Source organism: Ursus americanus, chromosome 1, assembly GCF_024610735.1.
Source record: "Ursus americanus isolate L20-20 chromosome 1, mUrsAme1.1.p, whole genome shotgun sequence".
NCBI classification, from domain to species: Eukaryota; Metazoa; Chordata; class Mammalia; order Carnivora; family Ursidae; genus Ursus; species Ursus americanus.
The window spans coordinates 3,399,301-3,413,483 of record NC_142127.1 but is presented as its reverse complement, the minus strand read 5'-3'; the positions used below and the strand labels follow the sequence as shown (position 1 = coordinate 3,413,483).

Below are 14,183 nucleotides of genomic sequence, written 5' to 3'. Positions count from 1 at the left end.
TCATATCATTGTTCTACTGTCCACCACCAGTCTGCCACCCTGAGTGCTTGGCTTCAGCCAAGTTAGGACACAGGCTGAGATGGAAGTTGGCTGTGACAGACTCAGAGCCCACAGGTTACTGACAAGGCTCAGTCATCAGGTCAAATTAACCAGGTAAAATGCAACCAGGAGAAGTGCTGGTCTGCCTTTGAGTATTTAAAAACCACAGTCCCAAACAGGCAAAAATGAAACAGGTTACTGGGTTGGGGTGATAGGGTTGGCATTCCTTTGTTCCAGTTTCTAGCAAACAATGGCAATTAGCTGTGGTGGCCACAGGGCAGGGTCCGAGCAGAGCATGGAACACCATACTCTGAGCACCCCTACCAGGACCCTGACCTGGGTGGAGCCAGGGCTCCTGCTGGAAGAGCAGCTAAGCTCAGCCCACTACATGCAGCATGACAAATGCCAGGACAGACAGATGGACTGATGGGGGTGAGCTCAGAGGAGGTGGCCAACTCCTGGGGCTGGGCACTCTGGTCTAAAAGGGAGTGGGTGTCAGTAGGAAAGGAGAGGGCCAGTCTCTGAGGGCACTTAGCCACAGCATGGCAGAGAAAAGTGGGACAGCAGGAAGAGGCCAGCGGCTCAGCTATGTCATCGAGACAGTAGATTCAAAGCAGGGAGTGGAGGAAGATAGGGTAGAGAGATAGTCAGGGGCCAGCTGCTGAAGGGTCTGGATGACGGATTTGGGCTTACGTGGGAAAACACAGGAGCCATGTGGTCAGGAATGAGTCCCTGAAAAATTGTCTTGGCAGCCATGGTACACTGCAGGGATGGACTGGAGGGAGACCACAGAGTGGCAGCGAGACCCACCAGAACACCATCACATGACTGCAGGAGGAGGTGGTGGGACCTGAACCAGGAGGAAGGGGAGACAGGCAGGAAGAAACCGATTCAGAACTTTTTAGAAAGCCAATCAGAGGACTCGTGGTGGACATGGGAGCATGGAGCAATCAAGAACAGTTCAAGTAATGAAAAGTCCCGCAAATGTGATGGGTTTGTTTGTCTCACATGCCAAGTCAGGAGATGGCAGGCAGGTTGGAAGGAACACAGCTCTGGGATGCTATCCTTCCACCTTTCCATTCTTTTTTTTTTTAATGATTTTTTATTATATTATGTTAGTCACCATACAGTACATCCCCGGTTTCCGATGTAAAACTCGATGATTCATTAGTTGCGTATAACACCCAGTGCACCATGCAATACGTGCCCTCCTTACTACCCATCACCAGCCTATCCCATTCCCCCACCCCCCTCCCCTCTGTAGCCCTCAGTTTGTTTCTCAGAGTCCATAGTCTCTCATGTTTCATTCCCCCTTCTGATTACCCCCCCTTTCTTTATCCCTTTCTTCCCCTACTGATCATCCTAGTTCTTATGTTCCATAGATGAGAGAAATCATAGGATAGTTGTCTTTCTCTGCTTGACTTATTTCACTTAGCATTATCTCCTCCAGTGCCGTCCATGTTGCAGCAAATGTTGAGAACTCGTTCTTTCTGATAGCTGAGTAATATTCCATTGTATATATGGACCACAACTTCTTAATCCAGTCATCTGTTGCAGGGCATCTCAGCTCCTTCCACGATTTAGCTATTGTGGACATTGCTGCTATGAACATTGGGGTGCATATGGCCCTTCTCTTCACTACGTCTGTATCTTTGGGGTAAATACCCAGTAGTGCAATGGCTGGATCATAGGGTAGCTCAATTTTTAACTTTTTAAGGGACTTCCACACTGTTTTCCAGAGTGGCTGTACCAACTTGCATTCCCACCAACAATGTAGGAGGGATCCCCTTTCTCCACATCCTCTCCAACAATTGTTGTTTCTTGCCTTGTCTATTTTTGCCATTCTAACTGGCATAAGGTGGTATCTCAGTCCACCTTTCCATTCTGCCATTCTCAGTGAGTGGTTCTTTCTTTATGCATGTGGCCTCAGGGTCACAAGATAGTTGCTGTACCTGCAGCCTTCCTTCCTTTTCTGTTGAAAAACCTTTGACTTTTTATTTGGGAGGGGATGCCCTCCTTCATCTCATTGGCCAGGACTGTGTCATAAAGCCACCTGTAGCTGTAAGGAAGGCTGAGTGACTTTCGTGGAGTTCGTCAGTACCCTGAAAAAAATCAGAGTTTGGTTAAGGAGGAAAAACAGAGGCATATAGGCTGGGTACCTAGCAGTGTCTGCCCCTGGGGGAGGTGGGAGGTGGGGGATATCTAGGGGTTACCACACATTTGACAAGCCCAGCTCAGAGCCATAAACAGTTTGAGGTGCCCGTTGGCCCCCAGAGAAGATGGGCAATTAGATACACCCACCTGAAGCTTCAGTGAGGACACTCACCTGAAGCCATAGATTTGGAGTGGCCAGCTCATAATGAAGGAGGACCTTCCAGAAGTTCCCAGCCCATTCCACGACTCTGCTCCATAGAAACCACGCACCCTCCAGAACTACCACAGTAAGAATGGCAGTGCTGTACCAGGCTTCCAGAGGAGGGAATCCCATCACCTCAGCTCTGGGTGGTTTCTGTGTATGAAACTTGGCCTGCCTGTGAGCTTGTCATCTCCTTGGGAAGAACTGCGCCTCCTTCCTGCTTGCGTCCAGCGGTTCACACAGAGCAGGGCCCATTGAGGACATGAGATAAACGTTGGGGGTTGACAGGCTGGGGGCCAGGACCTCTGCCACCCTGGGACCCAAACAAAGCATTTCCTTGATCAAGACTCAATGTCCCTTTTTGTCACTGTGTGTTGACCTTGGCTGGCTGGGACAGAGGATCTTTCCCCTTCTCCCACCACAGTCGGGGTCCTCATCTGTAATCAGGGCTGTCAAGAAGCCACTTCCTTGCTTGTGAATAATCCTCTCTAATTATGCTGAGAAGGGCCCTTCCTCAGTGATTTGCTCTTCCTCAGCCAGCGCTGGGCCTGGGATGCCACTGTTGGCAGCCTGCCCTGTCTGCCAACAGACCCACAGGGGCCCCTCCCAGGAGCCCCGGCCTGGGAGCCAGCCAGGCAGGCTGTCTTGACTGCCTTCTCCCTCTCTGGCCTCATGGAATGGCTTCTGAAGGAGCTTTTCTTAAAGGAAGGTGTTTCTCACCTCCTCAGCAGTCCTGCCTCGAAACCTCTGACATTAGGGGTCAGGCCGCCCTGACGCCTTCCTCCTGCCTCCTCTACAAACTCTCCCAGGTACCCTCATCACTTCCCTGGCCCATCTCCACCTCAGTGCCCCTCAGTCTTGACCTCTCTCCTGAGCTCCAGGCTCCTCAGCGAGAGCCTGAACCCCCACAGGCCTCCAGGTGCTAGCTCTTTTTCGTCTCCAGAACCTTGAACGCACAACCAAGATAGCCCCTGCTGTGGTCTTTTCTTGCCCGCTTTCCCCCAAACTGTGAGTGCATTGGGGTAGGAACCACACACGAATCTTCTCTGTAATTTCAGGGACTGAGTGGGAGATGGCTGGTGAGTGAATGAATGAACAAGTGAATGAATGCTCAGGAGACTGGATCTGTATAGACTCAGGTGTGTGCTCAACCACACAGGCTAAGGAAGACATCACACTGTCTATACCATCTCCCGTGGTGGGACACGTTCTGAGGTAAGGGGGTCAGATGACTATTCCTCTTAGAACATGGAGAAACAGCCCCACATGGGTTATGTCCGGAACCCTGGTCACACAATGACCCTCTTGAGGTGAGTAAAGTAAGGGTGTCCTAAGTCTCACACACGCTCACACTCACAAACACACGCACACAAACACCTACTTGTAGCCTCCATCCAGTCACATTCCCTGGTCTCATGCGCTCTTCTGGAAGACACCACGCAGTGGCATGCTCACTGGCTTGAGGTCCTAGAACCCACCCCCCATCTCCTTGGAAGCCATGCCCAAATTTGCGTTCATGTGTCCACCCTCCCCCATTTGGCCCAGCCCTACCTCCGGCTCAAGGCCTTGTAACTTTGGGGCCAATTAGAGGCCCCACCCCCAGCTGTAGACTCAGCACTGGAGACTTAGGCCAATGAGACAAAGGAGATTTGCTGAGGGGCTTCTGGGAAGGAAAACTCATGTCCCTCTGCAGAGGTCTCTTCTGCACAGTGCAGTGCACAGACATCAAACCTGAACCCTGTCCAAAGATGAAGCCAACACCCAGGGAACAGGGGGCCCAAGAGCATCATGGAAAGCCTGAGCTGGCCTGAGTGCCCATCTACTTTAGATGCCACGAATGCCCAGCCAAGGCTTGCTGAGCAAATGAACCCAAGGTTTGTTCACAGTGTCCCAGTTCAGACCTGGTGTTTGGGAGGGGGTGACACTAGGGGTGTGAATACTTAAATTCCCAGAGGCAGAACCAAGGGTGAACGGGCCAGTGAGACCAAGAGAAGCAATGCCAGTGTGGTTTCCAAATGCATGAGGATGAGGAACAAGAAGCCAGCCAGAGCTGGCCAGTGTCTGAGTGCTGTGGAAGGTCTTGGGAGCGGGCAGGAGGGAGGCGAGACGGGGAGGAGTTCCCAGAGCTGGGCTGGGGCCTTCTGAAATAGTCTGATCACTGTTTGTGCAGAGTCTGTGGCCTTGGGCAAGGAGAGGGAGGGACCATTAGCACTGACGAGATATGTGCTGCTTGCCTCTGAATTTCAAATTTCTCTCAAATGGACACAAATCTAGTAGTGTCCCAGCTCTCAGACACTCGTCCCAGCTCAGGCTTCAGGCCAACTGCCTATCCACTTGGGTGGGGATACTGCATTTAGGCTCCCTACCTCTGGAAGCTATCTGTGCAGGGTCAGCTCCCTCCCACAGCCTGCATGGAGCTCCCTGCAGGCCCCACTCTGTGAAATGGAGCAGGGCTTTTCCTGTCGAATATAGCCCCACTGCAAGGGGCAGGACCTCCTTGGGGGTCAGGGGGTGAAGCCCAAAGCCACCATTTGATATATCCATGAATCTCATATTGTGATAAACCTAAAGCAAATGTTTTGTCCTCCATCGTGTGTTTAAACTTTCCATCATGAAATAAAAGTGAAGATTCTCATGGCACACCCCATACCCCAGGGCACACACCCCAGGTTCTCAAGCACAGTGGAGCTGACCAAGCCTGGACTTCAAGCCCAGCTCCACCAGCAAGTAGCTGTCAATGTGGGAGGAATGAATGAATGAATGAATGAATGAAAAGCTAACGCTTCCAAAGGAGAGGTAACTGGAAATGAGCCCCGTGTGCCTGTGCTCATGAAAACCATGGCTGGCAAAGCCAACACTGTCAGCCACAGATAAGGCAGGGCCGTGGTAGTGATGATTCTGCCACCTAAAGCAAAGCTCAGGGATTTTACCCAAAAATAAAGCTAAGTTTCTGACATCATCTCCTTCACCAGCTTTTTACCACTATCCAGAGTTATGTAGAGAGAAGTCCCTTCCACCTGGAAGTCCAGCTGGTCCCTAGGCCCACAAGCACACCGGACCCAGCCATCACTGTGTGTGCCACAGGCTTGCTCACAGCAGGCCGAGCTCACTGAGGAGCTGAAGATCTGGGCTGCATGCAGTGGGGACCTTCCTGCTGGAAAGGGAGGCAGGCAGCGTGAAGAGGAAAAAGCTGGGCCAGCTGAGCTTGTCCTTCCTGGCACCAGGCTTAGGCCTTCCCCATGCACCTGAGGCCAACTGTGCAGGTTCAGAACCCTGTCCCACTACTCACCAGCAAGTCACTGAGCCTCCTTGGGCCTCAGTTTCCTCCTCGGGGAGATGGAGCCCTGGCACCTGACCCCGGAGTTCTCACACATATTAAATAATGCCACTTAGGGCGGCACCTAGCTGGCTCTTCAGGCGCCTTCCCTTCCCGTCTCTCAGCCCCCATCACCTGCACCCCAACCAACCACTAGTTAAAATGCCAGGGGGCAGGGGTTGAAGCTTTCAGCGGGGCCTGGAGGAACTCAAAAGGAGGTGGTGAGCACGCTGCAGCTGGTGGGGGAACTGCAAGAATGAAGCCCCTTGATCAGCAGCACTTGCCCTGGCAGAGGGTTGGGCGGGGGGGGGGGGGGGGGACTGTCTCAGTAGAAAAGCCACCGATAATCACGGTTTCATCACACTGCAGACAGAAATGGAGTGAGGACAAATAAATGAACACAGGTTTTCTGAGTGTTTTTGTCAGTTTGTTTCATTTTGTCTGGAACACTAAGATTTATTTTCAAACAGCACACGGATGGTCTGCGGGGCAAGGCCAGGCCAGGCTGATGTCTGGGCCTTGAGGTCTCCGGAGAGACCTGACCCCACCCACAGCAGCTGTCAGGAAAAAGAGGACCCTTGCCCAGGCTGCTCTGCCAAAGCTTCAGGCAAGTGTGGCGGCTCAGCAGCCCCCAGCACCCCCCCTGCGGCCAGGCACACAGCGGGCGCAGGGGTGGGGGGGGGCGGGGGCAAGGAACCTAACTAGGGGACACAGCAGCTTCAGGAACACTGGTGATTCCACTGGACTTGCCGAAAACAGGCTCTTTGGAAAACAACCTAATCTTTGGGAGAACACCTCTTGGCTTAGGTTTCTCCTCTCCCTTTGCTTTTCAAAAGTTTAAAAACAAAATCAAAAAAAAAAAAAAAAACCACACATTTTTCGGGAAAAGGTGTTCTTCACATGCCCAGAGAGCTGCACCGGCCGCTGCCCTCACTGAACCCGCTCGGTGAAGTTCTCGGGAAAGACGCCCCGGCATTTCTCCAGCTCCTTGTGCTGGTTCCAGTCACTCTCCTTCACACCCATGAGCCAGCCTTCATCCTGAGAGTGAAGCAGAGCACCCAGGTCACACAGGGATGGGGACAGAGGGCACTCAAATCCTGAGGGCATGGGTCTCCCTTGAGATTTGCTGGGAGGATGTCCCCTTCTTCCTCTTGACCATTTCCTCCAGCCTATCACACCCACCTGAAAGAATGCCTCCTCCAGGCAGCATTCCCTGCTACCCCAGACCCAAACCTGCCCAAGCTAGGAGCCATCTGCCCTTCAGCAGGTGATTTAACTCTGGCATTTGGGCAAGTCCTCCTCTCTCTAGAAAGGCAGTCTAACTGCTGCACTGGTCTGAATGTGTCTAAACGCCCTCAATCCCAGGCCAAGGAACTTCCCACCGTCTGGTGCCTACAGAGCACATCAGCTATCCTTCCAGACTTCTACAAACAATACCAGAAATTTCTGTTTCAAGTTTCTCAAGTGACTCAAGGCCACCCCATCAAGACCTCCACCTCAAACCTGGCCTTTGCTTTCATACTGACCCCTCACAGGGCCTACCTACCCAAGCCCTGACAAGGTCCCTAGCCCCAGACCCTGACCCCTGGGCCTGCAGGGACCACACATCCCTGCCCATGGTGGAGGCCATCACTGACCCTGCTAAGCCTGGCATCTCCCTAGATCTTTGTTCTGCCATTGCCTGCCTGTCACAGACCCTATGTATGTCCTCTCTGACCTATGTCCACCCACCTACGTGACTCCCACCATGGGCCAGGGGCCAGGATTCTGCTTCTTAAAATCCCACCTGGTCCAGGGCTGGCCCAAGGAGGACATGAGTGGAGACCCGGGGGTTGAGTGGAACTGGCAGAGTTAGCACTGGGACCAGGAAATCCTTGTTACTTGAACCTCCCAGCCCTTGTGGCCTCAGTCAGTACCTGCTGCCCTCAAGTCCCAGCTCACTCAACACCCACAGTGAGGCTCCTGCTGAAAAGCCAAAGCGCCCTGAACCAAGCAGCCTGTCGGAACTTAGGAAGGCAGTCTCCGCTCTGTGCCAGCCCCCAGACTCCACTGGGAGCTTACTCTGAGATTGACTAATAAGGAGAAGCCACAGCAGAGGAAAGGTCTGGGAGGTATCTGGCCTGGGAAACAGCTGCGGACACAGCTGGGGCTGTTCGGGGGTCCTGCAGGAAGCCACACATTGTCCCTGTGGGCAGGGGGCAAGGCCAGCCTGGAGGAGGCAGCCCAACATGAGGCTGCCGAGCAGGCACCTCACCAGCTCACTGCTGGGCAGGAGGGCTCACGGATAGGTGGCCGGGGATCCTGTCCTAGGAGGGGAAGGAGACCTTAAGGGGCAGGGAAGGGAGGACGGGAGAAAGACACTTAGATGCGAAAAACTGAGAGAAAGTCAGAGCCAAGGAAAGGAGGAAACAGGAAGAATTTGGAAAGCTGACAGTCCCAGGAAATGGACAAAGGGGACGCGGAGATGGGGAGAGAGACCCAGGGAAATGTGATAGCACGGGAGAAGGGGCCAAAGGGAAGGGAGAGAGATGGGGGAGAGGCGAAGGGAGGGGAAAAGGAGTGAGGGGAGAAGAGAAAAGGAAAGAGGAGGAGGAGGGGTAGCAGCTGCGGGCCAGGCCTGTAGGTCTGCAGTGGTGGGTGTCTGCTGCCCCCTGCTGGCCACTCCCACCACCGCCGGCCGGAGCCCTCACCTGCTCCTCGGGGTTCTGGAAGGGGATCACCAGCACCACATCACCAGCCTTAAGCTGCAGCTCATCCGTGTCAGTGGCCACGTAGTCGTGCTGGGCCTGCACCTGCAGCGGTTGGGGGAGAGCTCAACACCCCTTCCTCCGAGCCCTTTGGTCCCACCTGCAACCTAGCACAGTGCACCAGGCCTTGTGGTGGCTTCAGTGTACCCTGGAAACATGGTGACCAGGAGCACGTGAAAGCAGCAGGACCAGGGCTCAAGACGCCACCTCGCCGACTGGGTAGCAGGGGTAGTGGAGGCAGGGGGACTTTGGGCAAACCCACATAGCCTCCCAGCTCATTGTCCTCATCTGTAAAAGGGCACTGTCGGGTCAAATGGCAGCAGAGGCTGTGGGGTCAGCAAGCCAGGGCTTACCTTGAACATGAACCCTGGGGGCAGGTCCAAGCGTACCGCCCCACTGCCACCCTCCACGGTGCCATTCACAGTTGCTGAGAAGGTCTCTACCACCACCGCAGGGAGAGAGCTCTGGGGGAGGAAGCACAGTCAGTATGGGCGGGGAGCTGGTCCCGGGAGGGCAGGGGCCACAGGGGCAAGGGAAGGGGAGGGTCTCTGTGACTGATGCCAGACTGGTCTGCCTCCGGGTTCCTTGACAGGAACTGTGACCTGGACCAGCACAGAGCAAGGAGCACAGGCAGGACACGGGACTGGGGAGCCACGAGCGGGAGGGCAGGTGGACAGCAGGAAAGAAAAGACAGGGCCTTGGTCCCTGTCGTCTTACGGAGGCCGCTTCACTTGCTGCTGTCTCCCCGGGCTCCTGGGCTCCAGCCGCAGGTTGGGTCCCACCCGCCACCTCCGAGGCCTCCGCCGGCTGCAACATAAATTCCGGCATGGGGTCAGACACAGGACAGATGCTGTAACCAGGACAGGGAAAGGGGCCATGGAGGGTAGCACCCCAAGTGGCTCACTAGTGCCTCTGTGTGGTACAGGGAGCCCCTGGAGGAAAGGCCAGGTCCCTGCCATGGGCAGCAGCTGGAGAAGCAGCTGGAGAAGGTGCTGGCAGCACAGAGATGCCAAGTGACGTGCTGCACAAGCCCCTGGATGCCACCAAGACCCTCCCTCACAGGCCCTGCCCTCTATGCCCAAGACCTGGCCAAGCCTCAGCTTCTTCCCACCTGCCTGGCCTGGTGGCTAAGCCAGTAGACCCCCACGCTCAGGGAGAGAAGCAAGCACCTGTCCCAGCCCAAACAACTCAGGGCAGGCCAAGCAGCCCTTGCCTGGCCCTGGACACCTGCTCCCCGAGGAGGGGGCAGGGCAGCACCGTGCTGGGCACCATGGCGGGGGCCTGGCCAAGGCAGAGTGGACACTGCCCAGCCTCAGTCAGGCTGACCTGGGCCAACACTCACACTCAGCCACTTCCGAGCTCTGGGAGCAATCACTCAAGCTTCCTAGCCCCCACTTCCTCATCTGTAAAAGGAGGAAATGTCTAGGTTAGGGTGAAAATTAAATGAGAAAATTCTGGAAAGTGCCTGCCATAAATCAGTAGATGCTCTGACCGGTCCTCCCTCCCTCTGCGGGATGCCTGAGCTGGGAGGCTGGAGTTGGCGAGGAGGAGAAGGACCCGTCTGGCCTGAATTACAGTAAGCAGGAATGACAAGCCCCATCCTGGGGCCTCTTGGCTCATGGCCCTGGCCTCACCCTCAGGCCCACAGCAGCCTTGTCCATCCTGTGCCCCCTCCTCCGGGCTCTTCCTCGCTGCTACACCCCCAGAGACTGGGGACAGGTGGGGGCTGGCAGGTGGACACTTACTTGGGCAGGCCCCGGCTCGGCCGTCTGGCTGGGCCAGGCCACAGCAAAGGTGCCCTCGGCAGCGCTGGGCTCCCTGGAAGGCAGGCTGCCAGCTGGACTCTCTGTGGGCTAGTGACGGGCCACCAGGGAGAACAGGGCGGGAGGGGTGGGAGACCAGGAAGGAGAGGGTGTTGGGCAAGGGCATGAGACAAGAAAAGAGAGTTGTGAGCAGCCCAGTGTTGGCAGAAGGGAGACTGGGTACCTGCAGCAGGCAGCGTGGCCCAGTGGGGGACAGACATGGAACCCGTAAAGGGAAAACCACTCCCACGTCCTTGCTCCTAGCACTGCCAAGGGGATGAGCAGGTGCAAATGAACCGCACACAGCTCAGCACCCACCAAAATCCTCTCATCACGACGGCTGCCCGCACCAGGCTTTCTTTGGCCTCCTTCAGAGTAAGGTTATCTGGAGCCTTTGAGCTCGCGGGAGAGTGTGCCAGCAGCACTTCCACACCAGCTCTCCTGCTGCTGCGGAAGCTGCACTGTGGTTGTTGATGAAGTCCCATGCCCTCCCTGAGCCTCGCGCCCGAGCCACCCAGTGACAAGGACACCTGCCCAGCAGGCCTGTTCACAGAAGGACACCTGGCCTCGCCCTGCTTCTCCTGCATCTCAAGCCACCCTCCCTCTCTCCCCTGTCCCAACAGCTCCCTGATGCCACTGCCCTGTAGCACCCCCACAGACAGAAAACTCCTCAAGGACAAAGACCCTCCACCCCACGGCCCCCCTCGCAGGCCTCAGACCAGCACAAGGACAGCACATCCATCCCAGGTGACCACTCACAGACCCTGACTACGGAGCCGAACCACAGAAGACCCTCTTCTCTGGCTTAACTGAGGAGCCCCTTCCCCATAGGGCCTGGCTGAGGGGCAGTTTCTCCACGGATGGAAAGCAGTGGGACAGCTGGAGACAAGCAGTGACGGCCAGCTCCCTGTGCACATGAGCACCGGCCCGTGCGTGCATGTGCATGCACCTGTGAACAGGCTAGGTGCAGGACCAGGCAGGATGGGCCAGGCACACACGGAGGAGCAGCTCCCCCCGGGGGTGGGCACAGAGCAAACACGGCTTACCTCCCAGAGGTCCCACGGAATTGACTAAGCGCAGCAGAGGGAGAAGGACAGAGTTAGTACAGAGGTTAGTGATGGGGGTGGGCAAGCAGTCCCCAGCGACCCCCACCCCAGGTCCCTAGAGTCCAGCAGGCACAGGGCAGCATGGAGCCAAGCTCTGAGGTCTCCAGAGGGCCAAGTCCTGGATACCTGCCAAGGGGCTGAGACCCCAAGCCACGGAGTGCCCAGACATGGGGCTGTTGCCAGGAGAGGGGCAAGATGTTGACAGGGGCCATAAGTTACCAAGTGAGTGTTTAGCTGACCCTCCTCCTGACAGTCCTCTGCCTGACCTGTGTCTGTTCTTCCCCTCCTCATGTTCAGGGCTGGAGGAGGTGACAAGAGCTGGGGCCAGGGGAAGGGCAGTGAGTGGGAGGAGAGCCTGTTGACCCCAGGACCCCAAGGGCCTGGCTCAGATGGGCACACATGGCCAGACATGAGCCCAGGACCCAGTGCCTCAGAGACCCATGGGCCCACAGGTGCTGGTGGACTCAGACCAACCTGACCAGAGGGCGTGGGTGCCTTCACAGGGCTGGCCACAGGCGGGAGGGGGTCAAAGTCCAGGTCCAGCAGACTGGCCTGCTCCGAGAAAGGCCCCGGGGCCTCAAACTTGGCAGCAGTAGCAGAGGAGGAAGGCAGTTAGTCACAGGCTCGAGCATCCCACGGCGTGCACACAGGAGGCACACACGCTCACAGACACGTCTGCCTCACACACACAGGAGACTGCCCCTGCACAACCCTGGCATAAGCTCCACGCACAGAGACAACACCCGCCACCCACCTCAGACACCAGCAACAGACCCACTTGGGGCAATGACCCACCAGCCCAACATCAGGCCCAACTCTGCCGTCTGTCCCTGTCCTGCAAGCTGAGACGGTCTACCAGTGCCTGTTCCTCCTCTCTGCTCCCCGCACCCACGGGTTCTCCCAGCCCTCCCCCCGCCCTCCCCCCAAAGAAGCTTCACAGTCCACCACCCAGGCTGGATAAGACCACACACACGCCCTCTAACTGAGAGGGCCCCTAGGACAGGCACTGGCCTCCCCTCGCTGCCCAGACGGACAGGTCACCTGTGGTGACACCCACACACCAGCCAGCCCCACAGAGTGAGGACAGGGCTGAGCCAGCACACACTGCCTAGGAGCCCAATCTTAAGTGTGGGCTCCCCAACACTGGGGGTACCTGTGCTCACACTGCCGGTCCTACCCCCAGCCACCCCCAGAGATTCCCATTCAGTGGCCCGAGTGCAGCCCCAGAATATGCTTGTAACAGGCATGGCCCCCAAAGACTGTGTTCCCTGTGAGAAGCCAGCCCCATGGCAAGCTGGGCCAGACAAGTGAGAGAGAGCTGCCTTGGGGAGGATGGGCTGGGTCAGCACCAGCGCTCAGAGGACACGCTGCCCTCTGAGGAGGTGGGGCCTGCTCAGTGGCACCTCCAGCTCCTACACAGGGTTTCCCTTTGGGGCCAGGGAACACTATGCCTGAGAGAAAAGGGCCCTGGTTTGGCCCTGGGTCCTCCTGCCCTACTTCACGAGATGCTAGGAGGGCCATAGCCCCAGCAGCCCAGGCCAGCCCAGGTTCCCATGTTTACTTGCTCTTGATGGCGCCCAGTGCTGCCAGGAGCACCCTCTCCACCTGTGTCCCCCTGAGGTCTTCCATCAGGAAGGACCCAAGGCTTGGGTCCTGGGGAGACAGTCTTCCCAGAAAGGCCTTTACAGCTGAGCTGCGGCCTATCAGGAGAGACCCAAGATTCCCATATCTGAGAATACAAGATGCCAGCTATCCCACAGCTCGGAGGACAAGGCATCCACTCTGGGCCAAGCCACAGCCCTCAGAGCCCGGGCCATGTGGTCTCACTTCTTGGACATGGGTCCCGATCCCCAAGCCGCTGCCCTAGGCTCACCCCCAGCCACTAACTTTCCTTAGGTTGGTCCCTGTCTAATGAGCCAGGGACAGGGCGGGGGGGTAGGTCACAGCTCTGTCCCCATAACCCTGCCCTGTCTAAGTGAGGAAGTGAGTGCTCAAGACACCATGAGGGCATGGCTTTTAGGTGCCCTGCCACCAGCTGGCAGCAGCATTTCCCTCCCCCAGGCAGCCCCACCACCAGCCCTTTGTCAGAAGTCCATCAAGCCCAGACTGCTGCCTTCTCATGCTCCAAGGGGACAGGGTCACCAGGCCAAAGGGCAGACCACGCCCTCCCGCCCTGCCTCCCAGCAGGCCAGCCACCCCACCATGCAGGATCAGAACTGTCCTTCGGTGCAGGGACGCAGGCTACTCACCTGAGCCCTGCAAAGCAGCCCTGTTAGCACAGCATCACGGACAGCCCACCCCAGCCCTGGGCAACAGCTCCCATGGTGTACGCTTCCCACCCTTGGGGCAGAGACCCGGCTCCCTGGAAGTGGGCAGACGGGGTAGCAAGGAAGGCATGCAGCGAGCGTGAGCACGGAGAGGCCGACACACTAGGTGCAGGCAGTCTAGCTGCAGGGCAGGCCCCGCGGGTTCCTCACCTGTTAAATGGGGGCAACAACCCCCTCCCGGAGCATAGTTGAAAACCCAACAAGGTCGCGTAGATAAGTGGCTGGCACCAATCCCTACTCAGTGTTCACTAGCGCTCTGCGTCACCCTGTCTCCCTCGTGTGCGCCGCCAGCATGGAGACATACTCCAGCTGGCTAGCATTCTAGCAGCATGCCATCCCAAATGTCATGCTGCCCAGTTTCCTCACCACTCAGGTCCTCCTGGACCAGCCTTGGCCATCTTCTACAGACAGGAGCTCCCCTGCCTCCCAGGGCCCTGAGCCAGGGGGTAACCCACCTGCCCACTAGCCACCCTATATTGGAAGTTCCTAG

General features: G+C 56.9%; 1 protein-coding gene across 16 annotated transcripts in view; it reads right to left on the bottom strand.

Annotated features, from left to right (window-relative positions):
* Positions 1-6,125: 6,125 nt before the first annotated feature.
* The window catches only part of BIN1 (bridging integrator 1), a 55,483-nt gene continuing 47,425 nt past the window's right edge, over positions 6,126-14,183 (bottom strand). For 5 of the 16 annotated variants that reach the window (XM_045777680.2, XM_087853353.1, XM_045777666.2 and 2 more), the window contains 5 exons: positions 10,204-10,311; positions 9,176-9,265; positions 8,812-8,922; positions 8,402-8,503; positions 6,126-6,749 (listed from right to left, as the gene is read on the bottom strand). In XM_045777680.2, coding sequence (XP_045633636.1) covers positions 6,642-6,749; positions 8,402-8,503; positions 8,812-8,922; positions 9,176-9,265; positions 10,204-10,311 — 519 coding nt within the window. In that variant the 3' untranslated portion in view covers positions 6,126-6,641. Of the gene's footprint in view, positions 6,750-8,401; positions 8,504-8,811; positions 8,923-9,175; positions 9,266-10,203; positions 10,312-11,289; positions 11,949-14,183 lie in introns of those variants that run through there. The other 11 variants (XM_045777678.2, XM_087853403.1, XM_045777667.2 and 8 more) reach the window with 5 other exon arrangements.